The sequence below is a fragment of the Heteronotia binoei genome, chromosome 5, assembly GCF_032191835.1.
Source record: "Heteronotia binoei isolate CCM8104 ecotype False Entrance Well chromosome 5, APGP_CSIRO_Hbin_v1, whole genome shotgun sequence".
Classification (NCBI taxonomy): Eukaryota; Metazoa; Chordata; class Lepidosauria; order Squamata; family Gekkonidae; genus Heteronotia; species Heteronotia binoei.
In genome coordinates, this window is record NC_083227.1 from 49,881,477 (window position 1) to 49,906,405 (window position 24,929).

The 24,929-nt window shown below is 41.1% G+C and overlaps 1 protein-coding gene across 20 annotated transcripts in view; it reads right to left on the reverse strand.

Annotated features, from left to right (window-relative positions):
• Window positions 1–24,929, reverse strand: part of CADPS (calcium dependent secretion activator) — a 625,900-nt gene that overhangs the window by 186,810 nt on the left and 414,161 nt on the right. For all 20 annotated transcript variants that reach the window (XM_060239432.1, XM_060239433.1, XM_060239424.1 and 17 more), the window contains exon 12: window positions 13,190–13,326. In XM_060239432.1, the coding sequence (XP_060095415.1) occupies window positions 13,190–13,326 (137 nt within the window). The remainder of the gene's footprint in view (window positions 1–13,189; window positions 13,327–24,929) is intronic.

The following is a 24,929-nucleotide window of genomic DNA, read 5'->3' on the forward strand; positions in this document are numbered from 1 at the left end:
GGAGATCAAGGTCATCAATTGGATCCAATTGGTTATATTGATTTCCAAGACTCATGTCTTGGAAAAGCTGCACTGATTTATGGGTCCAATTCAAAGCGTTGGTTTAGATCAGGGGTGTCAAACATGTGGCCTGGGGGCTGAATCAGGCCCCTGGAGGGCTCCTATCAGCCCCTCCCCAACAACTGGCTGTTGTCTGCTTCCTTCTCCCTCTCTCTTGCTTCCTTTTGTGTCACAGCTTGCTTTGCAAGGCTTGCTCAATCACACAGGAGTTACAGAGCAAAACCTCTATATTCTCAAGTGGCTGAGACTCCTCCCTTAGGGAGGAAGGGGGGAGGTAGACCTTGCTTTGCCTAGTTCCCTGGATCTTATGGGAGAAATACAAAGAAAGCACCTTTAAGATGAGCATGGCAATGTTTTAAGCATGTTTTAAGTATTTTTTATATCTTTTTGTCTGTGTCCTTTATAAAAGTTTATCTCTGCTACCTAATCTTAAATAGGTACACACATGGCCTGGCCCGACAGGGTCTCATTTATGTCAGATCCAGCCCTCATAATAAATGAGTGTAAGTTCCTAAACAATCTGGTCCAGTTTATGTGAAAGACTGTCTTTCCTGGTATAAGATATTTTGCTACCTCAGATCCTTCCAGGACTCCTAGTAAAACCCTCCCTTTGAACGGTCAACCAACCAACCAGATTTTCAGTTGCGGCTCTAGCGTTAAGTAATGCCCTCCCAGTAGGGTGGAGCACCCCTATGCTGTCCACCTTCGGTAAGAAATGTAAGGCTGTTCTTTTTAGGTGAACACTGGGCAGTTAATTCTATAAGGAGGAAAATTTCATAGAATTATAGAGTTATACACTGGCAACAGAGAATAAATTCTCTGACTCTTCAATTCACAATAAGTCACGAGGCAAGTAATTTTCCACATGTTCAGGTAGCTAAATTATGCTATGCCATATAACGAAGAGTCAAAATGCCTTAAGGTATGATAAAATAATGACAAATACTAACATATTTATGCCAAAATATTTAAAAATCACTCATATATATATATATATATATATATATATATATATATATATATATATATATATATATATATATATATATATATATATATATATATATATCTCCATCCCAAATACATCACTTTCCAAAATTTAAATATCTTATATTGTTTCTGAATGAAGACAAGTCTTAGGATTTGTCAGACCTCTGTGGGAAAAGAAATTATGCAATCACCAATAATGCTGTGCAGAACCAGTGGGTTGAAATGAAATCAAAAGAGTTTCTGGCTGAACATTAGGAAGAATTTTCTGACTGCTAGAGCAGTTCCTCAGTGGAACAGGCTTCCTCGGGAGGTAGTGGGCTCTTCTTCCTTGGAGGTTTTTAAACAGAGGCTAGATGACCATTTGACAGCAATGAAAATCCTGTGAATTTAGGGGGAGGTATTTGTGAATTCCCTGCATTGTGCAGGGGGTTGGACTAGATGACCCTGGAGGTCCCTTCCAACTCGATGATTCTATGATACTATATGTGTATAGCTGAATGTTTATGGTGAGTTCACCCGATGGGTGTAACTTCCACATATTTGAGGTCCTGCTCCTGTCTGCCCAGTATTCTACATACATGCATGACAATACACATAAACTCTGTGATCTGTGCCTGTAAAAAAAGGGACATATTATGTGCGCAAATTCTATGCCTACTGGAGAATACATGCATGGAGTCTCCCTTGCAGCCAGCATCTCAAATGCATGAAGGTTTGTGGCAGATTTCTCACCCCACCCCCTGCCCTTATGTGTGCACAGATGAAATATCTGCACAGGGCCAATATTTCTCTAGGCAGACAGAGAATGCAAGATTCAGAATCTGCCCTTGGTTAACAAAGAAAATAGAAGTAGTTTATAATGTAGTGTTTCTTAATAGACATAAGGCCTGTTTTGAGTTTTTGTTGGCTGACTGGGTAAACAGGATATGGTTGGAAGGAGATTAGAAGCCAGTTTAATTGCCAGTATGCTGCTACTATACTCCCAGCAGTCCATCATGTGCCTCTTCAAGGGCAGCCACACAAGACAAAAAGTGTTACAACAGTCGAGTCGAAAGGTTGCACAGGCATGAATGAACAATGAAGCATCTTTGAAAATCTATCCCATCATGCCAGAAGATGATGCTGTCATTTTGCTAAAGAGGCATGCCCTTTATGAAGACAGTACGGAGGAATGGTGGCTTTTTCAGGTTGACTCTCCCTCAGCTAATTCAAAGTCGGATGAGAATGCACTCACAGCCCTTTTCAAAATATCGCCAGCTCTTCAATATTGATATGGATGCTGCATGATGGATACAAGGCATCTCTCTCTAATGCCTCAAAACTGCAAAATCTTTCATCTTTTAATTGAAAAGTTCCTGCGGCGACTAGATCAGTGCCCTGCCCCTTTAGGCAACTTCTTTGCCACCCCATCTGCCACCCCAAATGCTACGTCTTTGAAATGCTGCTGCTGTGAAAAGATTAAAATATATTTTCTACCACTCGGATGACACCAAATCTTTCCTGGATGCCAAAATAGCTACTGTTGAGGAGAGTTGAAGAAAATATCAATTAAGAACTCCGTAGAAGGGATTTGCTTATTCTTGTTGGGCCAAATCCAGAACAGATTGAAAAGGGATTAAAATAATGAGGGGCAGAATCAAAGACATGGGAAACAGACATCGTTCCTTTCATTACTCCAATCGCCAGAAAGCGCATGTGTGAAAATGAAGATGCCGATTGAGAGTAACACAGAAGGTAGGCTGTCACTAGAGGCCTCTGATGGCACTTTCTTTTCTCTGTCTCTCTTCAGCAGAGCTATTGGAATTTTGCTTTTGAGAAATATTTCCCATGCATCAGAAATGCCGTGTGGGTTCATTCGTCAATAATGTTTTAACATCAGGGAAACAAAATTAAAATCAAATGGTGTACTGATTTCAGAAAATAGAAGTTGGCTTTCCAGAACAATTTGGTTATTGGGGTGGGGGCAGAAATCACAAATGAGAAAAGGGCAAACTTGTGAAAATTAAAATCTTTATTTAGCAGTAAACTATGTTGATGGGAGCATATTTTACTCAAGTCTTCTGATATAGACTTGGGAAATTTATCAATCTATTTCATTCTACATTGACTAGCACTGACTCTCCAGAGTCTCAAAGAAACTTCTTACCCCAAAGTCTTCTACCTGAAATCCTTTACCTGGGATCGAACCTGGGACATTCTGCATGTAAAAAATTCATTCTACCATAAGTCACAAACTTCCCTAAGAGCAATGCAATTTTAAAAGGTCCATCAGCATCATAGAAAACTATGGAACTGCCTAAGCACTGCCATATCCACTGACAGCACTACCCAGAGAGCTAAGCAGCTTGTTAAAGTAGTGGCATCTGAGTTGGAAGGGACTGTAGAGCAGAAATGGGAACTAGCTACTCTCCTACTTGCTTGCACTGAGTAAGAATCACATCTAGGTTCAGACCAGGCAGTCCTTTTTTTTTTTTGCTTTTGGCCAAAAGCCACTACAAGTTACAAAAAAGACAAGGAAGAAAAACAATATCATACAGAGACTCTAATCTGTGAGACCGGTGAGAAAAGCTTTTAAAAATAGGGATTCCTCTCTCTTTTAGGTCACTAATATGCCACAGTGTGCAGCCAAATGAGCTATTACAATTATCCCCTTGTGGGTTTATTTGCACATAGGGATGGGCATGAACTAGCTGATGAACTAAGGTTCATCACAAATTTTGGATGGTTTGTGGTTTGTGAAGCATGAACTGAAGAACCACCATGAACTTTCAGAAATGTTGATGAAGTTCATGAAAAGCAAAAAGCTTGGGCTCTTTACAAAAAACAGCTGAGCAGCAGGGGGCTCCCTGTCACTCAGTTGTTTGATTTAAATGGCTCACAGCCATTTAAACCACTGTTTTCTGCTCACTGCAAAAAGCCACAGGGAGCAGAAAGCAGGAGTTCAAATGGCTCTGAGCCTGGGACTGCCCGCCCAAAAACGGAAGATTGGAAGCTCTTACCATGAAGCTTCCTTCTCAGTGGTCCTGGAATGGGATGGTCCAAAACTGTTGGGAGTAGGCTCCTCCTCTGGAAACAGGGTCGTTGATCATTTGATCTGGCCTGGTGGAGGGGCCGCTCCATTGGAAACTCTCCAGTCCATATAAAAACCATGCTCCCCCATCAGTAGAATTCTATAAAACAAACTCTGCATCGTGGTAACAAACCACTCAGAGACCATAATGATGCAACACCATTTTAATAACTGCAACAGCAGAAGAAACTGCAACCAATAAGAAACTTCCGCTACCAGTGCCCCAGTACCCCCACAACCAAGCTCCCACAGCTACCAGCCTGGAGCAAGGTACAACACCAGGTGGGATGGACCGTCCCAATCCAGGACCACCGAGAAGGAAGCTTCATGGTAAGAGCTTCCAATTTTCCATTCTCCGGTGATCCCTGGTAGTGGGACGGTCCAAAACTGTTGGGACATACAAAAGCAATATGTACCCCGGGCGGGAACCACTACATTTAATGTATAACCTGTTGTAGCACCTTGCGGCCAAAGGCCGCTTCAGCGGATGCCCACCTATCCACCTTATAATGCCTGGTGAACGAATGAGCCGAACTCCAGGTGGCTGCTCTACAAATGCTTTCAAGGGACGAGAAGGACTCGTACACTGCAGATGTGGCCGCTCCTCGTAAGGAATTAGCCGTAATTCCTCCTGGAGGCTTTAACCCTGACGCCGTGTATGCTGCAGAAATATATCGCCCCAACCACCTGCTCAGGGTTGAAGAAGTAACCGGTTTGTTCCCAATTAAAGGAAACAAACAAGGAATCTGACCTCCTAAAATCCTTGGTTCTGTCTATATAAAAACTCAAGGTACGCTTAACATCTAACTGATGCCACTCCTTTTCCTTCTCATGTTTGGGATTGGGACAGAATGAGGGTAATACCAAGTCCTGAGACTGGTGAAAAACTGAATTCACTTCAGGCATAAATGTCGGATCAGGTCTCAACACTACCCTGTCCTCATGAAAGGTACAAAGATCTTTATCCATGGACAGAGCCTGCAACTCATACCCTGTGGGCAGAGGTAATCCCAACTAAAAACAGCATTTTAAGGGTAAGATCCTTCAGGCTACAAGTAGCCATGGGCTCAAAAGGTACATGACATAATGCCTTCAGCACCACATTTAACTTCTATGTAGGAAACCTATGTACAGTAGGGGGATTCAACAGGGACACCCTCCTCAAAACCCGCTTAACATGCGGATGCAATGACAAGGAACTCCCTTTTTTTGCTCCACGGACAGCAGAAATAGCTGCCACCTGCCTACAAAGGGTGCCTACACCTGCCTACTTCCGCACTGGTAACCCCTTTCCCTTTCCACGAACCAGCTGGAAAAGACACGCCAAGTGTTATTATACACCCAAGTGGCAGAACATTTTCTGGATGCCAACATATTGTCAATCACAGATTTGTCAAACCCCAACTTAACTAACTGCGACCGCTCAACCTCCACGCAGTTAACTGTAACATGTCCGGCTGAGGATGGCAAACTGCCCCTTGTCTCAGCAATGTCTCGGATGCTAAGAGACGCCAAGGCTTCTCCGTCGACAGCCGCATGAGGTCTTGAAACCACCCCCGTCTCGGCCAGAAGGGAGCAACCAGGATGAGCTCCGCTGTTTGCTGACGAATCTTGTGAACCAACTGGGGAATCAGCTACAGTGGACGGAAGGCATACAGAAGACCGTCTGGCCAGTCGCAGTTTAGAGTGTCTATGCCCACTGCCTGATCATCCTTCTGTTTGGCGAAAAACCGTCGCACTTGATGATTGTCCGCGGTTGCAAATAAATCCACAGTCACTCTGCCATATCTGTGCTGAAGAGACTGGAACACCGCCTTGTCCAGTGGCCATTCCGTCTGATCCAGCCTCTGTCTGCTGAGCCAATCTGCCAGCCTGTTGTCCTTCCCGGCTACATGAATTGCCTTTATGGATAACAGATACTTCTCTGCCCAATCCAGTAAGCTGTTGGCCTCGCTGCACAGTTTCCTGATTCTGGTCCCGCCTTGCCAGTTGACATAAGCTTTGGCTGTCATGTTGTCTGTCTTCACTAACCCGTGACTCCCCTGCAGTGTTGTCTGAAAATGTAACAAACCCAGCCAAATTGCCCTCAGCTCCAGCAGGTTGATGCTCTGACGGGACTCCGTCAGGGACCACTGACCTTGAATCATCATCCCTTGAGAATGCGCTCCCCAGCCAGAGAGGCTGGAGTCTGTAGTTGCCACTATCCTCTGTGGCTCCTTCATTGACACTCCTTGCTGAAAACGGGATGGTTCCAGCCACCACTGAAGTTGCATTCGCAGCTCCGGTGGAAGAAACACTAGCTTGTGTAGCTTGCGAGCTATCACCTGCTGATAAGGGATCGGGAAGCATTGTAAGGGCTGTAGGTGGAAACGCGCCCAAGAGAGTACATCCTGGCACGACACCAGAACCCCTAAAAGCTTTGCTAGAGTCATCACAGGCACCCGATTTAGGGACAATACCTCCTCCAACAATGATCTGAGGTTCACCTGTCGTTCTTCCGACAAAAACACTTTGTGCCTTTGAGTATTGATCATAACACCCAGATGCACTATTTCTTATGTCGGAATAAGGTTGCTCTTTGTCCTGTTGACCATGAAACCATGGTCCTGAAGTATTTTAATAGTTTGATTGGTGACCTCCAGGCTCTGCTGGAAGGAAGGGGCCCTGACCAAGGGATCGTCCAGATACGGATGAAGAGCCAAGCCCCCCATCCGTAAATGAGCTACCAAAGCCACCAGGATCTTTGTAAACACTTGCGGGGAAGACTTGAGCCCAAATGGCAAAGCCTGGTACTGGAAGTGCTTCCCATTGTACGCAAACTTGAGGAACCATCTGTGACTTGGTCGAATGGGAACATGCAAATATGCCTCGGACAGATCGATGGACGTCAGGTATTCTCATTCTTGAACTGCCAATAGAATGGAACGCAAAGTCTCCATCCAAAACTTTTTTGTTTTCACAAATCGATTTACCCATTTCAAGTCTAGAATGGCCCAGACATCGCCGTTCTTCTTTGGCACCAGGAATAAAATGGAATACACCCCTTGACCTCTCTGAGTCACAGGTACGGGTTCTATAGCCCTGATGTCCAGTAGATGTTGAATGGCGCCCAACATCCCCTGGTGCATGGTCGGGTCTCGTTTTCTCGGGACTGAACGAAACCTCTGATGTGGGAAAGATTCCAGTTCTAAGGCATAGCCCTTGGATACCGTGTCTATCACCCATTGGTCTGCAACCGACACCCTCCATTGGTCTGCAAAAAACTGTAGCCGCCCCCCGATAGGAAGCAGCTCTGGACTTCTGGCATAGTCATTGTGACCCTCCCTTTTTGGAGTCACTTTTGTTTCCCTTGTCGCTTCAGCTAGAAAAGGATTTAGCATCCCAACTGCGAGACTTCCACTTCCCTCGGAAAGGCTTAAAACCCGAAGACTGGGAGAATTTTTTGGAGTCCCAAAAGGGACTTGCGGACAACTGCATTGCGTCTAGGGTCACATCTGCAATAAATGCTGTGCCCAAGGCTATTTTCTTAAGCTCATCCTTGAATTCCTTTGGCGCATCACTATCTGCTGAGGCCAAGTTGGATGCCAAGGTATATACTGCGCGTGCAAACAGTGACCCCGCTGAAGATGCGCGGATGGACCAAGCTGAGGCTTCAAAGTCCTTTCATAATGCCTGTTCCGTCCGTTTATCGCAGGCATCCTTGGGTAGCCCATCCGCATCCATGGGAAGCACAGATGTGGATAATAAACTATTTACAGGATCGTCCACTACGGGCAATTTCAGCCGTTTAGTAGCCTCTGGACTCAACCCATATGGTTTGGAAAACAGATGTGGGTTAGATTTCGGCTTAGCCGGGTGTTCCCACTCCGCCTTAATAAGACTAAAAAAGGGGGCAGGCAAGGGCACACTGGTCTGAGAAACCCCCACTTTGGGCATCATCTTCCCTGAGCCTACGGGCAGGTCAGGGTCCAATTCTGCCTTCTCTCTGGGTGTGGCAGTAAAGTCCAGTTCCCTGAGGACTTTAGGGAGCAGTTTAGAATAATATTCCACTGGAAAAATCCTAGATTTCACTGAAGGAGTAGCATCCTCCTCCTCAGAGAGTTCCCCTTCCTCTTTTGCAGAGGAATCTGCTGAAGAGTCAGGCTCCTCTTCCTCCTGAGAACTATCACAAGGAGAGTCCAAGCTCATACCCAATTTTGCTTTCTTTGGGTCTGTAGGAACTATGGTAATATCTAGAACTGCTTGCCTCTACCTTTTCTGGGGGTGAGAAGGCACAGTAGAGCCTCGGGCAGGGGCAAACTCCTTGCTCAATTCTCTTTTTAATCAAGTGAGTAAGTTAAGCTTGGCATCCTCTCCAGTTAAATCCAATTCAGAATCCTCTTGATCTTTTTCGGAAGCGGATCCTGAGTACTTTGGGATGGAAAAATCACTGGTTGAGCCTGTCTCACTAGTCTGTCCCCGTCCGTCAGCCATCTCAGCTACAGGAGAAGGCTGAAACGAAAGTGAAAGGGGAGAGGGAGAAGCCTCCGTTACCAGGCTAACTGCCTAAAATGGTGACCTGCTTAGTAAAGAACCGCCCCCCCCCCCAGGCCACGCTAACCGCGCCTGAGTTGGAGAGGCCTGCTACAGCATAAGCCTTTACCCACCCCCATTCAGGAGGGGTCCTGGGAAACTGCTGTAAGCTACCGGGTGGGCTTCCCTCATCCCAGCGGAGCCCGTCCCAAGCAAAAAAACCTGTCCGCATCACAATGAGCTTTTCCGCTCTCCCTCAGACAACTTACCACATCCTCTCGAGTAGACATGCTGTCTGAGTGAACCACCAAGTGCTCTCGGCCATGCTGGACTTCGGTCGTCTGCACTATGCCTGCCGGCGCTGCGTGGGACCGCAAAGTTGGACTTGCTGCTCTCCCCCCCCCCCCGCCTCAACAGGCTTAGGAGGGGTGACCTCGCTCTCCGTGGCAGTGCCCAGTTGTGCCGCCTTTGCTGGGTAGAACCCCACCCTGGCGGTAAAATGCTCTGCCCGCTGCTGTTGCAGCTGAAGAACTAGGTGGCAGAGACTTTCCCGCAAGGAGACCTCGTTCTGCGGATCACTGTGCTCCGACGCACAACGAACACGTCCTGTCTCGTAACAGGGCCGTTTGGAGAGTTTCCAACGGAGTGGCCCCTCTCCCAGGCCGGGTCAAATGATCAACGATCCTGTTTCCGGAGGAGGAGCCTACTCCCAACAGTTTTGGACCGTCCCACTAACAGGGACCACTGGAGAAAGACCCTTTAAACAGCTGATCCATGAAGAGCAAACTGTTTCAAATGGCTCAACTGTTTAAAGGGATTTTCTTAGACAGCAGTCCCTGAAAGCCCCTTTAAACTGCTGATCTGCACAGAACTCCATGGCTCAGCTGTTTAAAGGGGCTTTCTTGGGCAGCCAACCCCTGAAAGCCCCTTTAAACAGCTGAGCCACACAGACAGTTTGTTCCATGCAGATCATGTAGATCAGCCGTTTAAAGGGGCTTTCCTGGACAGCCTTTTTAAACAGCTGAGCTGTGAGGAACAGGCTGCCCCCACAGCTCAGCTGCTTCAGCACAAATCTCACAAACTCAGTTCAATTGATATGGAAGCATTTTTGTGGTTCATGCCCATCCCTATTTGTGAGTCTTCCATCAAGTCCTACTCCCCACCAGGAGTTGGCTCCATCCATGCATCAGCCCACACATATCTACAGAAAGGAGTATATCACAAGCAGATAGAAGCTGCACAGCAGAGCAATGCTTTCAGAGCATACAAAACCCCAGATCTCTTTTTTAAAAAAGCAGCCACTCAAAAGAAACAGGCTAGCTACATGCAATGATGAAAGGTAAAAGGCAACCCAGATGCATTAGGGTGGGCCTACATTTTACATATAGGTCTGTAACACTTTTCTTACACTAAAGTGTAAAGGCGATCAGCACAGGAGACAAAGACTTCTTAACAACAACAACAAAAATCCCAATGGAGACAGGAATTTTCACCACATAAAGAAGCCTTTACTGCTTGTGATTGCTCTTCATCGTTAGCATTGCCACCCTCCAGGTAGCACCTGGAGATCTCCCACTATTACAGTTGGTTTCTAGATGACCAAGATCAGTTCCCCCAGAGAAAATGGCATCATACCCTGTTAAGGTCCCTCCCCTTCCCAAACCCTGCCCTCTCTAGGCTCCACCCTCCAAATATTTCCAGACTCAGAGCTGACAACTCTATCTGTTGTGTAAAATGAAAGTATTGCAAAAGAATCATAGAACTACACAAGTCAATCTGACTGGAAGAAAATTCTTCCATGAGCCCCCCCCCCCCCCAAAGATAAATCAATTACATCTTTAAAAAATAACTGACAAATAAATCTGCACTGCCAGATTTCCCTGTGCAAACTGTCTTAGAATGACTCGCATTATCCTATATCTGCTTGTGATTAATAGATGAAATCCATCCATACACATTTTTATTAGTTCGCCAGGCTTTCCAGACACCATCATACATAATGATGTTCTAGTATAAATTCTTCCTCTGCTTACTGAGGCCTCTCATGCCTGTCCCTTGATACTCTAGATTCTTACTCAAGCCTCTTTCAAGTAGGGAATGAGAAAGAGAGAGAGTATGTCTAGTTTACAGTGGCTGGCACCTAACTGCAATTCTGATCAAGTTGGAAAGGGTCTGTTGCTGCCATCTATTGCAGGCAACAAGTACTCCAAAATGGTGACCTGATCAGATGGGTGGGAGGAACATTGAGACTTACCCCTACCCCACCACAACTTCCTGAAGATGATGGCTGGGGAGCTCTCAGAAAAGCCTCACATTGCCCAGGGCAAGTAGAGTGGTGTCTATGAATCAAAGAAAGCATATTTCAAATGCACCACATCTCCTACTAATCTTCAACAATCAAGCTCTTAGCCTCCAGATTTTTTTAAAAGTAAATTCATCTAGTCTACCTTTTATAAAATGAGTTAATTGAGCCCCAGGTGGTGTAGTGGACAGTCAGACCAGAACCCCCAGGGATACCTGGGTTCAAATCCCAAACTTAGCCATGAAGTTCAATGAGTGACCTTGGGCAGGTCACATTCTCTATGACTTAACAGTTTGTGATAGGAACAAAACAGAGGAGAGGAGAATCATGTACGTTGCCTTGAGAACCATGGGGGAAGGACAGGATAAAAGTGTACTAACTAGATAAATAGGAAATGGCCATTATAATAGCACATTGGGGGCAAAGTTTTAGTCTACAGATGGTCACTATGGACAGCTCCACAGAGGTTGCCAAGGTTTAATAGCCCATGGATGTGAAATAGCTTGTGAAAGCAAAACTGAAATCCACTATACTTGAAGAAAAATGTGGGGGTTTTTCCCTCAAACTCTAAAAGAATTAATAATCCATCCTATCAATTGTTGTTGTCGTCCTGCATGTGATGGAGTCTGTATCAATGAAGGCCCCCTAGCTCCAACATACTGAGACCAAACTCATATGTGCTACTCAATGTGTTTTTCATTCACTCTTCTGCTATTGGTGTGTTTAAAATCCACGAAAGCAATTTAAATGCATTTATATAAGATTTCTGAACTGATTCAGCACCATGCAGGAAAGTTGGTTTACAAATCCATTTCATCCACATTCCATAGTGCATAAGCACGCTTGGCCTGGGTACTATGATTGGAAGGAAACCACCAGGGATTTTTTTTTTTTTATAATGAAAGTGGAGCTGGGGCTCAAATCCTGTTGCAAACAAGATTGCAAAGATGAGCATCAGCTCAAATTATATGTTGGTAGTATTCATAATCATTTGTTGTTTGATCCTTTGTTGTTTGATTATGACTAGATATGGAGATATTTGAAGAACACATCCTTTTATTAATGTTTTTAAAACAATCTGCTTAAATTTGAAACTGTCTTACCAAAAGCAGTGCCTACTATTTTTTTAAACAAAAAGCTGGTTCCTACCAGTTCACTGCCACCTAGTTTCTCCCTTTATTACAGCCCTGACCATCAAACATTTGTCCTTGATCTCCAGCATAGCCTGGTGATCAAAGGGGAATCCCTCCTTTTTTGGGGTGTGTGTGCGTGTGGATATTTCTTTGTGTGTGTGTGTGTGTGTGTGTATGCCTAGAAGTCATGGCTGACTTCTGGTGACCCCTAGTGGGGCTTGGGCATTCAGAGAAGTGGCTTGCTATTGCCTGCCTCTGCATCCTGGCCCTGGTATTATCTGAAGGTCTCCCATCCATGCACGTGCCTGGGTCTGCCCTGTTTAGCTTCTGAATCTGATGAGATTGGGCTTGCCTGGGCTATCCAGGTCAGGTCCCTTCTTTTTTTTACTGGTGAAAAAAGTTGGTTGGATCCAACCAAAAAAGTTTTAATTGTTAAAAAAAAAAGTCAGAAAATATGCTTGTCCAAATTTGGTATTCACCAATTTGTTAACATATTTAGACAATATAATATATTTTGACCCAAAAATATATTAAATTCAATTAAATACAAACCAAACACTGTGGCAGCAAGGTAATTCTGCCATCATTGAAAGATACATAGTATAATGATGACTTCAAATGATGTGTACTTTGCACAAAATATGTAACTGTCTAATCAGATAAAAAGCAATGGAATGTGTCACAGGGTTAGCTAAAGGCTCAGGGTTAGCTTTTGGTATCTTCCCATTCGTGAATTTGTAAAATTTAGAGTCTGAGGGATCTTTCCCAACAAACTATTACCAATGGTCAGATTTATTCATAGCACAGCTCAAAAAAACATTACAAATCAGGCTATGACAAGAGGCCATGAAGGCACCAATATACTGCTGATGCTTGCAATTTCATTTGCATGCTAATATTACTTTGAAAAAGGAAATACAAATTTCTAAGTTGTGCAGAATTTCTAGGAAAGACAGAAGTCTCAACACAGAATGCTTTCAAAACACGTTCTCTTGAGCCAAATTTGGACCTGGTTGTAAGCAGGTACTCCTTCCGCTAATGGCAGTGGTGCAGCACACATTTTTACCAGATCAGACTTTGGTGCTCAACATTCATATCACATAGACCAAAGAATATACTTGCCAGACAAGAATAGGAATCATTAAGTCTGTGGTCCAAAGTGAGGCGTTGAAGCATCTCAAAGAGTGCAGCGTGGTCAAAGTTACAGGGATTGGAAGAGATAAATTCATCCATGCCATGCTTTTGAGCTCTATCTGCATCTGTTCATTTATACATATAGAGAAAGACACAATTTAGAGAAACATGTTGCATTGCATTAGATGCATCAAATACACACCATGAAGCGCGAGAACTAAGGTGCTCCCAAGCTTCCAGCTGAACGTCAGGCTCCAAGCCTCTATTCAAATATATTCTTCAGCTTCCATTGTCAACTTGCAACACTTATTGATTGCTTTATTGCCTTCAGGCCGAAAATACTAGAAATGTGGCATGATCTCCCACTCATCAGAGTGCATTTTATTCTGGACTTAACACAAGAACAAAAAGACCCAGCAGTATTTCTCTTCTTTTAAAAAAAGAAATGAAAAAGAAACACCAAAACCAACTAGTATCTTGTGATTGTAACATTCAGTCAGCTCCTATTTATTTTTTCTAATTAATTGTAATAGATTCTGCCATTCTAAGGAAATGTGCTTCATTATACATTTTAAAAAATATTCTATATTTGGCTAAGCATTAGATTGGATTGGGGGGGGGGGAACCCAAATACCACCCATTATACTATTTCTGCTCAACAGGCAGTCATACATAGAGGTGTTTAAAAACTTTGTTTACAGCAGATTTTAGAACTTTTTCTGAAAGAAGCGACGACGACAACAAAAAGGATGCTTCTCCACACATTGCTGGTGAGTTACACTGAGGCTTCCGAGAAGATCACTTGATTATTTGTGGATACAAGACATTACAGCAATTACCATTGCAAAAGACAAAATTATCTTAGGGTTCAGCCTCTGATGGTCTTTTTTTTTAAGGAAGGGGGGGGAAAGCAATGCAGCCTGATTCTACGTATTTACTCAGAGGGAAGATTCCACTTAATTAAATTAAATTTCATCTCAAGTAAGTGTGTATAGTCTTGGAACCTTAATTTATTTTTCCTTTGGCAAACTCACTCTTGTCATTTTTTAAGATGGCACTTTTTGGCAGTAGGGCTCCTAAACGCTCAGCTAATCATTAGCCACATTACAGAATTTCACATATACCTAAATTGAACAGTCTGGGGCATGGCTGCAAAGGAAGTTCTTCCCACTCCCAATATGGATATTTTGTTTTAGGCAAAGCAACCAAATAAATGTCTGCTTTCCTCTCCTTCAGTTCTTCCCCCCATTGATTAAGACTTCTTGTTACATGAGGTCTCGCCCAAATCCTTAACAAATACAGCAGGAAAGCAGGATTTAAATCCCCATCTTGTTTACAGCTTCTTTAGGGTCTTAGAAGAATTAGCAAAGCTGCAGGGCACAATAACACACTTAAACGAAGACCTCCTGTTTTTCAGGGATGGTTCTCACTTCAAAAGCACAACAAGGAATACAAGACAGCAGCAATGGGAGCTGTGCTCTTCAGGAAACAATCAGCGATTTCTGCAAAAGGTTTCTCTAAGTAGGAAATGCTGCACCTATTTACAAATTGCTTTGTGAATGCCTGGATCATATGTTAATGAATTAGAGAAGCTGCCTCTTTAAATATTATGTTTCTAAAAAACACTGAATGGCTACATGTGCAAAGTATAAAACATGATATCCTGCAATTACTTGGGGGGAAATTAGCTAATTTGGCAAGAAACATGCATTTTATTAATTATGCGGCTTTCAGACTGGGCCTTATCCCTGTTTAGTTAGAAGTAAATCCCACTGATTTACTATTCATAAAGCACCTTGAATATTCATCACTCTACAGGGTTCAAAAAGACAGGTCCCTCAAGATTCAGTGGGATGTACTACTAAGCAAGTGCGCACAGGATTATTGCAGTTTAATAAATGTATATTGTTTTTCTAGAAATGCATCATACATTATTCTGGAAGGGTATTCCCCCAAATTTAGTTCAATGACCAGTTCCCCATCTGTGTCTTAACAATGACTCTAAACTCAGAGTTGCACATCTCCGGTGTAACCTCATTCTCATGAAAGACACAGCTTTATGCCAAGTTGAATGCTGCCAACAGTTTATTTTGTATCATTTCAGGGGCATGGTTATCTCTGTGTGAGTGAAGACAAAATACTTGCACATAAACCTGTCTAGTTCTCACTGACAGCCAAAAGACTTAAAATAATACTACAGCTTTACAGGATAGGGGACAAATCTGTAAATTTACTCTTCCCCCTTGAGGCATAAGATCTACCCTAACCTTGAGTTTCAAATTGCAACACACAACCAACACACCGATTGGCTGGTGTCTATCTGTTCTGACAGATTGTGCTCCATCCTTCTACTGTCCCTTTGGGCCAAGATCGATTTGATTAATATGAATATACTACTAAAGGTCCCCCCCCCTCTATCTGCCCCTTTCCTATTTCAACTTCTAGCACCCAGATTTTTTTTTTAATAAAAAAAAATAGATTCACAGTTTTAACAGGCTGCATCAAGCTTTTTTATGATTTAAATAGTCAAACTGTGGCGTTCAAATTTCCCTGAGTAGACTGCAAGCTGACAAATTGGCTGGAGGCCTTCACTTGCCAGTTCTGCTCAGATATTTTGTGACTTTTTCAATTATGAGCCACTGTGCCTTGTCAATCCTGATGCTTTAATAAGGAAGCCAGGGTAAATTAGCTACATGTTTGAAGGACCCCTCACCCTCTTTTGGGTAGAATCCTGTGCTGCTGTCTTAATCACTGACCCTGTTTTAATAGCTTTTATAAATTAAATGAACCTTTGGATGATTTTTAACCAGAAAAACTTACAGAAAACCCTTATAACCATACATTGGCTTTGACAATAGATGGAGTCACTTTTTTTTTGGCACAGTAAAAGAAACTGAGCTTAAGAATGAGGTCAGTGCATGCTTAGATGGCCATTATCCCTTTTTTACAAGGCTAAAAAACTGATCTTACTAAGAATGTTCATGTGAATTCATTCCCCAGTGCTACCTGCTATATCTAGAATGAGGCACAGCTGGGATAAATGTGGTTGTTTGGGCATCACTGCTTCAGACTCTCCTGAGGTAAAAAAAACAGCAGCAGACTGCAGATAGGCAGTTTAACATAGCAACTTGACAGTACCTCACATAGACCTCCATCCAGCCCCCAAGTTAACTGCCTGTCATCGTATTTCTGCGACTCCTTTTCCTACTCCCTTCATGCTACCCTGAGTCATCTGTCTGTCCCATCCCATTGCAGCCTGACCTGTGTGCTCCTATGAACCTATATCCAGTCTTGTCTTGCCTTGACACTGGACCATTCTGATCCTCCTTGCTTTGCATCTGATTCCCACATCTGAGGTCTGATTTAGACAAAAAAAGTACACTATTTGATAAAACAATGGAAAGCACTGTTTCAAGTCTGCAACTGAGAAAACTGAATGTCTGCTACCTCACATTTAATAAAAAGACTTTCTGAATATGGAAAGCTAAAATGCTAGGAAGAGTTGACCATTGTTTCTTGATATCCTGGTTTTCTGAGTATAGGGACTTGTTTCTGAGAGGAAGAAGTATTTATAAATGCTACTCTGTCTAAGGCAGTACTTTGTGGGGGCCTGATTCTACAACACTCACCATCCCATTGCCTTGGTTGTGAAATGTGAAGCCTTGGAACTGGTACCTGAAGCCTGTTCAAGTCAAAGCTTATTGTTCCTGTTTGTGACAATTTAGGGCTTTTCAGAACACGACAAACCCTTTCATAAGGCCAGTTTCTTTGCAGATATCCACCATGATGTAATTGCCAAGATGAAACAAATTGTTGCATTGAAGCGTAGGCTAGCAATTCTGTGAGTACAGATTAGGTACATTGCATGGGTAGGGTTGCCAGCCTCTCAAACTCTAGAATATTTTATGCCACTTCATATCTATGATGTGATTCATGTATGCTGGAGTGCATGGGGCCACAATCAGGCTGGTGGGCAGGTTCTGCTCATGAGGAGGCAGGTTTAAGTGAACCAGTGGCTCTATATTTATGCATACAATCTATTTATACAATCACTGCAAATTGCCTGACCTCATGTAACCCTTTTCAGAGCTGCTGAGATCATGTAGGCTGCAGCAGCCAGATGTGAAATAACTATGTGCCGATACTGGTCTATATGGGAGGTCTATGAGTAGCCTCATTTGAACTGCTAGAAAATGTAAAGTGGTCTTATCTATATCCCTCTGTTGCAGTGACCAGGGCTTTTTTTGTAGCAGGAACGTCTTTGCATATTAGGCCACACATTCCTGATGTAGCCAATCCTCCAAGAGCTTACAGGGCTCTTAGTACAGGGCCTACTGTAAGCTCCAGGAGGATTGGCTACATCAGGGGTGTGTGTCCTAGTATGCAAAAGAGTTCCCAAAAAAGGCCTGGCAATGACCTTGAGACTATAAATGGTATTTCTCTGAATGATCATTATATAATCCAAAGAAGGGCAATTAGCATGAGTTAACTTGCAACAAGTGTTAGTCCTTGCAATTTTAAAGATTAATTCTTATGCAATGAGTCCAAATTATGTCCACTGATCATTACGTATAGTATCACGGCAATATTGAAGGAGCACAGATTGCCCTCTTAGATATGAGAGAAAAAATGGGGATAAGAGTCCATATAGGCATAAGGCCTTGCATAAAAATCAAAGATGGTTTGAGCTGGAGACTGATTTGGAAAAGGATTATGCCACATACTAGGTATCCAGATATAATTTAAATAGCCACACTTCTTAACTGTGCTGGTTTTAAAAAAAATCTCTAGTAAATATATCAAAGAAAGAAAAATATTAATTAGTATCATACATTGGCAATACTATTTTTTAAAAACTCCCTATAAAATAAATGTACCAGCAAGCTGTTTTAGGGGTTTTGACTGGCTTCCATTTTTAGTAAGTGTTGATTTGGCTGGGGCAGAAATATAGGCATTACTTGCACTAAAACATTTCACTGTCTAGGAATAGCAAAGCATGGTATCTAAATCTATTGTTCCTTCCACCTTACCTTCTGCTGTAATTTAAATTACAGACCCATAACTACATATGGAATGAATGGTTTCAATACAATTACTGCAAACTGCATTAAAACACATTCTGTGTAATTTGTAAAAGATTTTAAATATACCGTAATTAGATAGTCCTATGCCCTCACCAAGATGTACAAATAAATGCTAAAACATCTTAAATTAATCATTGGTCTTAGGCAATTCTTTTTGGTTTTGCTTTTAGCCATAACAATGAATTTTATAGGCATTCCAATGTGTTTGTGTCCAAGTATTTGGCATTAGGAGTTAACTGAAAGTTGTGCTCTAGGTCAAGGTAATAAGTTGTTCAAGAACAAAAGTCAATAATAGGAGACTGGCATCACAAACAATACTAACTCCTTTGCAGGTTTTGAGTTATAGTTATACGGCTTCTTTTTAAGCATTGTTCTTTTTTTGTTGTTTGCATTTAAACATTTTAAAAAGATATTGGCTAAGATCCCCGGGGAGATCTTCAGTCTCCTACTTTGTCCCTCCCCGTTCCCCTCAAAAGCTTCCCCAAAGATTGACAAACTTACTGGAGTGGCAGTCAGTTGGGTGCCAAGGGGTCTCCACCAGAAGGGAAAGTTTACCCCTCCCCCAGAGTGTTCATTCACAAATCTCTTTCTAGAGGATCCTGTTAATAGTGGGGTTAACAACTAGCATAATAATCCTTTACTGTTGGTAATGATATTTTTATATATGCTGAGAATGTGTGAAAAGTTGCACTGGTATAAGGAAGACAAAGTTTTGGAAAAAAATAAGAAGTAATCCTCTCCCATCCTATAAGGTTGGTTTTCCGTATGAAATCTATTGACCACAGTAGATAGAAATGTCTGAATCTTTCTCTTATAAATTATTTTTCTTACTAATTTCTTGTAATTTAGGCACATTTTGAGGAAGCCCCCACAAACAACTGCAAAAATGCCATAACATTTTTTGTTTAAAAAAGGCTACAGATTCAAGTGGTAATTCCACCATTTGAATCTCGATTTATTGATTTTTACAAGAGAAACAAGTTAGCTTTGTTTAAGTTTGGAAGGCAAATGAGCATCCAAGTACATTTTTAGAACAGATTTGTTTATTCCCCCCCCCCCAACTATCCAATTGTAAATTAAAAGGTGACTTTGTATTTTATTCATCTGGAAAATGTGTACTTGTCATATCCGCTTGACGTTACACGAATGAAGTTATGGTTTGGACAGTAACAAACAATGACACTAGTCAACCTCATCAGTAGACATGAAATAAAGGAATGACAATGATTGATGGCAGCTATTCATTTACAGATATTTCTAGAAGATTCTTTATTGGCACAGTCAGGCTAGCATGGCAAGTCCCCCCCCCCCCTCTCTCTCAACTCTTCTTTAGCTCTGCACAACAGTAGATAAGAGGGCAAAAGGGACTCCAGGCTATACCAGGCCTCTCTTGTACACACAGTTGACTGCATGCTTGGAAGCACTGCTACGCTTTTTTGTGACCTCTTAGGTTTAAGTTGAACAGATACACTGAAAATAACTTACTTGTTAACAAAACAACACAGCAAAGTGTCTAATGAGAACAAGCACACCCTAGGCTTTTGAGAGAGGATGGAAGAGAAAAACAAACCCTCAGCAACATATTGCATGGGTCTAAAAGACTGTCTCATTGGTTATGTCGGCATTTGGTACAAAATCTAATTATAGAAATATTGCAGTCTCCCTTGCTGTTTTAGAGTGTGCCGTAATCTTGCCTCTGGTCTGAAGCCAGTCTGATCAATTAATATAGGACTATGCAGTTGAGTAAACTTTCACACAGGGCTAAAACCCTTCTTTGGCTTTAGTTCAATTACTTGCTATACAACTGACCATTCTTTACATCATTTTACTCCCTACAACAAAAACAAACATCCTTCTTTAATACTGTTTTAAAACATTTCTCTGCAATAACGTGTTTAAACTGTAAATCACTAAATATATTAAAATGAGAATGGTATTTTAATAGTCGATGGGTAAGAGTTTAACTATATCTAAAGAAGCTAAATGGTCCAGTGAATAAATTGATTTTTAAAAGAAAAAACAAAAAGAGTGTGCCATTTACCACATTTTGAAACACTTCGAATTAACTAATTAGGGGGAAATATGTTTTGCATTGCTATTAAAAGACTCAGACAGTGATTTACAGTATATTTTAAAGGTCATGCAAAAAAAGAATGTGAAAACTGAATTTGTATTTTAATACTGCATTCCTGTAATGTAGCATGTGCAAGTTGACAATACAAGAAAACAGAGCAGTATTCTCATGAGAGATATAGACTGAAGCAACTAAAAGCACACAAATTGTTGAAAAGAAAACTAAGATAGCAATGCATTCTAATGCAAGAGACAAATAATGCTGTCAGACCAGAATTCATTCAGTCTTTCTTTTTTTCTTTAAAAAAGAAGCAAAATCCAGATTTTCTACCAAAAAACTATGATCTACTGCCAATCTGATCCTCTTCAGACTTCCCCCACCAACTTAAAACAAAACAAAATTGAATAAAAAATTAAGAAAAATAAAAAAAATTGCTAGAAGTGGTGAAGAAATTCTGCCTGGTATCCAGGGTATGGAAGGAAAGGAAGAAAAAGGAGGGGAGAAGGAGTATTGTCTTATGGCCAGGAGGTATGAATCCACCTGCTCCATCATTTATTGCATTCAGAATACTCCAAACACATAGTTGCCAGCTCTCATCATGACCAGTAAATAGCTCTAATTCCCTCTTAAGTAAAGGTGCACTCACCATGTGTTTGAGGAACAGCTTTTTAAACATGAACAAAAAATTAGTATGGCAGAGCATTACTTTAAGAATTAACATGGAGGGGGAAATATTCTTTTATTAGAAAAGATCCAGCTTGTTCTTCTTTTAAAACCCAATATTTTATAGGGGAAAAAACAATAGGTGATCTAAAAACTTTAGTTTTCTTACATTTTTTTTTAAAAGGTTTGCTTTGCTATCATTTGAGATCACATGCCAAACATTCATTTTTAATGGATTTTCTGGGCAGTGGTAGAAGAGGGCAGGACGGCAAGGATGGGATAAAGGAAGAAACCCTATCGTGACAAACTTATTGTATCTCTTTGCTATGTGGTACGTATATAGATATAAATGTACACACAGTATATATGTATACACATAGACAAAAAAGAATTTCTATCCAAATGACTACCACCCTCCAACCCAGAATTGGCTTATAGATATTTGGAAGCTGCCAACCAATAAGGGTTCATGCTTGTACCCACAGGGAATTGTATATTATTATCGTTAATGTTTTCCCCTTGACATATTGTACCTTCTCTCATTGGACTTACTACCCTACCTTTCTATTCTTGAGCATGTCTAGGGTTAACACCATTCTGCTGGTGCACTATACCATGCTATTCATTGGAAGGGAAAAACAAAAACAAAAACAAAAAAAAACCCAAAAGAAAAGAACAGTAGATTGGCAAAGTGCAGAATGATCTATTGTCAGGCATTAAAGCAGTCAAAACTAGATGTCAATTCCATGAAAGAAAAGAAAGGTAATAGTTACAGTCTCATTGTGATGTTAATTCATATTTACAACCTTGGGATGAAAAAAATAGGCAATGTTAATGGTTGGCTTTTACTAAGAGGATCAGTTGATGCCAATATGAAAGCCAGGGAGAGAAGGCAATTATGCAAACAACACATGCATCCTAATTTCAGTATGGAAGCTTACATTTCAAACCTAAATTCAGGAAAATAATATGGAAAGTTTTACTACAAAATCTAAACATGAGAAAGATTTAAGAGAAAAAAAAGCACATTGCATGTGTCAGATAATCGACTCTGATTATCTGAGCTGTGCTAGCTACAGGGAAGCACTTACCCTTGAGTCCAGCTAGAAGTTAGCAGGGTAAGAAGGAACAAACCAGAATAACATAAAGACTAGCAACAAGGCTCAGGAAAGCAGACAGGAGTACTAACCTAGCAGCTAGAGTACTTGGGTTCAAGCAAAGAATGAAACAAAAATCAGAAAACTAAACGGAAAGGAAAAAAAAACTTTAAAAGAATATAAGAACAAACAACAACACTTAACAGCTGAAAATTTCTTATGATGCTCAATAAACCTATCCATATCAATATATATAAAATATATATAAAGGGTGAAACAAAGAATCACAACTTCTCAAAAGGAACAGCCAAATCTTTTGCACATGATATGATCAACATCATTAAATAGAACAAAACTTAAAAAAAAAACCTGAAATGAAGTAGAAAATAAAAGGGAAACCACAAGTGATATGTGAAACAATTACTGAATAATCTTTCATGTTTAAAAGAACTTTAAAATAATTAAAAAATGAAATCTGTGGCATTGTGTTTGTATGTATGTGTGTATGCATGTGTGCATTCTGGTTAGTGTACCAGTAATAATACAGAATGGACAAAAATTAATATCCCCAGACAAGTGGTCACTTCATAAAACTTAAATATATTGTCAAAGGGTGTTGTGTATCCTTTTATCAGTAAAGAGCAAATGGCTTTGGGATTTTTGTTTTCCTTTTGCAGAGAGCAGATACAAGACAAAACTTCCAAATTAGTTATTTTATAAAAGGAAAAAAACCAGCAAAAAAATACCAGTCACCCATAAAAAAAGGGATTGTAAAACTTTATAAAATTGTTGAATAGCAGGATCTATTGTTTTCTGCATTGAAAATACATGTAAAATACACTCCATTTTTAAAAAGAGCTATCTGTTTTATTCGAAGTTGGAAGCTAGCTAACAAATGGGAAGTCAACTCGTCATATAAAGTTTACATTTGCTAAGTCAAATTAGGTGGGAACCAAATATATTCAGTATTATTCCTAAGTTTCCCAACTCTAAAATGTGTTGTTCTCAAGTTTCTATTTTACAGACAGCTGCATCATAAGATCGGAGTGTTTTTCCCTCCCCCTTGATTGGCAACACAAAGCAGTTCTGCCATCTTTAGGCAATTTATATTATCCATGAAAGTATTAACAGATTTTTAGACTAATAAAAATTGCTTATAATGTGTATTTTTAACAAGTTTTTCATGTACTGAGAACTACATTCTACTGTGAGCAAGGAAACGTAAATAAAAAGAATATGCAAGCTAAATGCACAAGAATAAAAGCATTTCACAGCACTCCTTACCTTTTGGCAGGCAAACAAGGAAAAAAAACCCTTTAAAATGCAATACTTGATTTATATTGTAATTGAACAAGAGTTGCTTTATTGGACTATAATACCTGACTGTCATCACCATGTGTGCATAAAAAGGACTCATTTTTGGTATTCTAAGTGAACATAGGACTTTATTGCCCACAAATACATTAAAAAAAAAGAACTTGGTATTCTGACACAGGAGTAAATGCAAATATGCAGGCATTAAGAAGCATGACTCTTCACAGTCTGAGCTTACTCGGATTCTGGTGAGCACAAAAAGCAGCAGAGATGCATGGGTTTAGGCAACAAGGCCTGTGCACATGTTAAGCGTTTGCAAGACCCTGAGTTCAGCACATTCCACTCTTGTGCACTCCATCTCAAGATAAAGAAATGAAGCTGATCACCTTTACCTCTTGGAAGTTTTTCCACTTACCAGATTCTCGGTTACCTCTAGCATCCTCTAGTGGTAGGTTTGCAGCTACCTACAGCCATACAAGTTACCAATTAGTAACTTGCACCTGATCAAGTTGGTAAAATTATGCATTCTTTAACCCTCACAACATTTTGCTATGACTGTCTTGTAGGAAGTACTTGCTAATTTCATCACTTTATGACAACAAAGAGGAAGTTAGAATACATGGGAATGCATAAAAAGATTGCCTCCATCTTCCCTCTCCTGTTTTCTGTCATATCTTGTAACATCCATTTAGAGATGAGTTTCTGGAATTGAATCCAATTCTGGACAAGATTAAAAATGTGAATAAGTCCATTTCACTTTCTACATTCCTTCCAGCTCCCTTTCTTATGTCTAGACAGAAGGTATTAAGTTGCCAAACCAGGAAGTTGGTGGGGGAAATTGTCAAAGAACTCCTATTCCACAAGGTACATTTTATGTGTCTTAACAAGTTCACCTTTCAGAAACTGCATGCTGAGAATACTGTTTCAATGTTAGAATCTGGGGATCCAGATCATTAGGCATATTATATCTAATGAAGTGAGCAGTTACTACATGTTCTGTTCACTCAAAGGTAATTCATAATATGTGCAGAAGCTGAGTGTAGGTTTGCCAAGTGAAAAAAAATTAAAACAGGCTGTCAGTTGACAGTATGACATCACTTCTGGAAAAAGCCAGAAGGGACATATTGCCTCTTTGAAATTGGCTTACCATAGAATTTCAGGTAATTCCTAAAGAGGCGTGACAACATGTCTGGGTTTTCCTGGAAGTGATGTAACACCATTGCCCCTCATGGCCCTGCTTCTTGGTCTCCTACTGGTTGCCAGCCCTGGCAACTCTATCCATGTGACATACTTGTGACTTCCCTTTTTTCTTTGATTCACATGGATTTACAAAATACAGGGCTGAAAGTAGGGGATAGACTGTGGAGTGTGTGTGGGAAACACATTGACTGATTTTGCACTCACCCTATGACGCTCTCACATTCGTCTTCTCAGCGTGGCGTCCTTCTAATTTCCCACTATCTGCCCCGGGGCTTCAGCAAAGATTGGCATTTAAG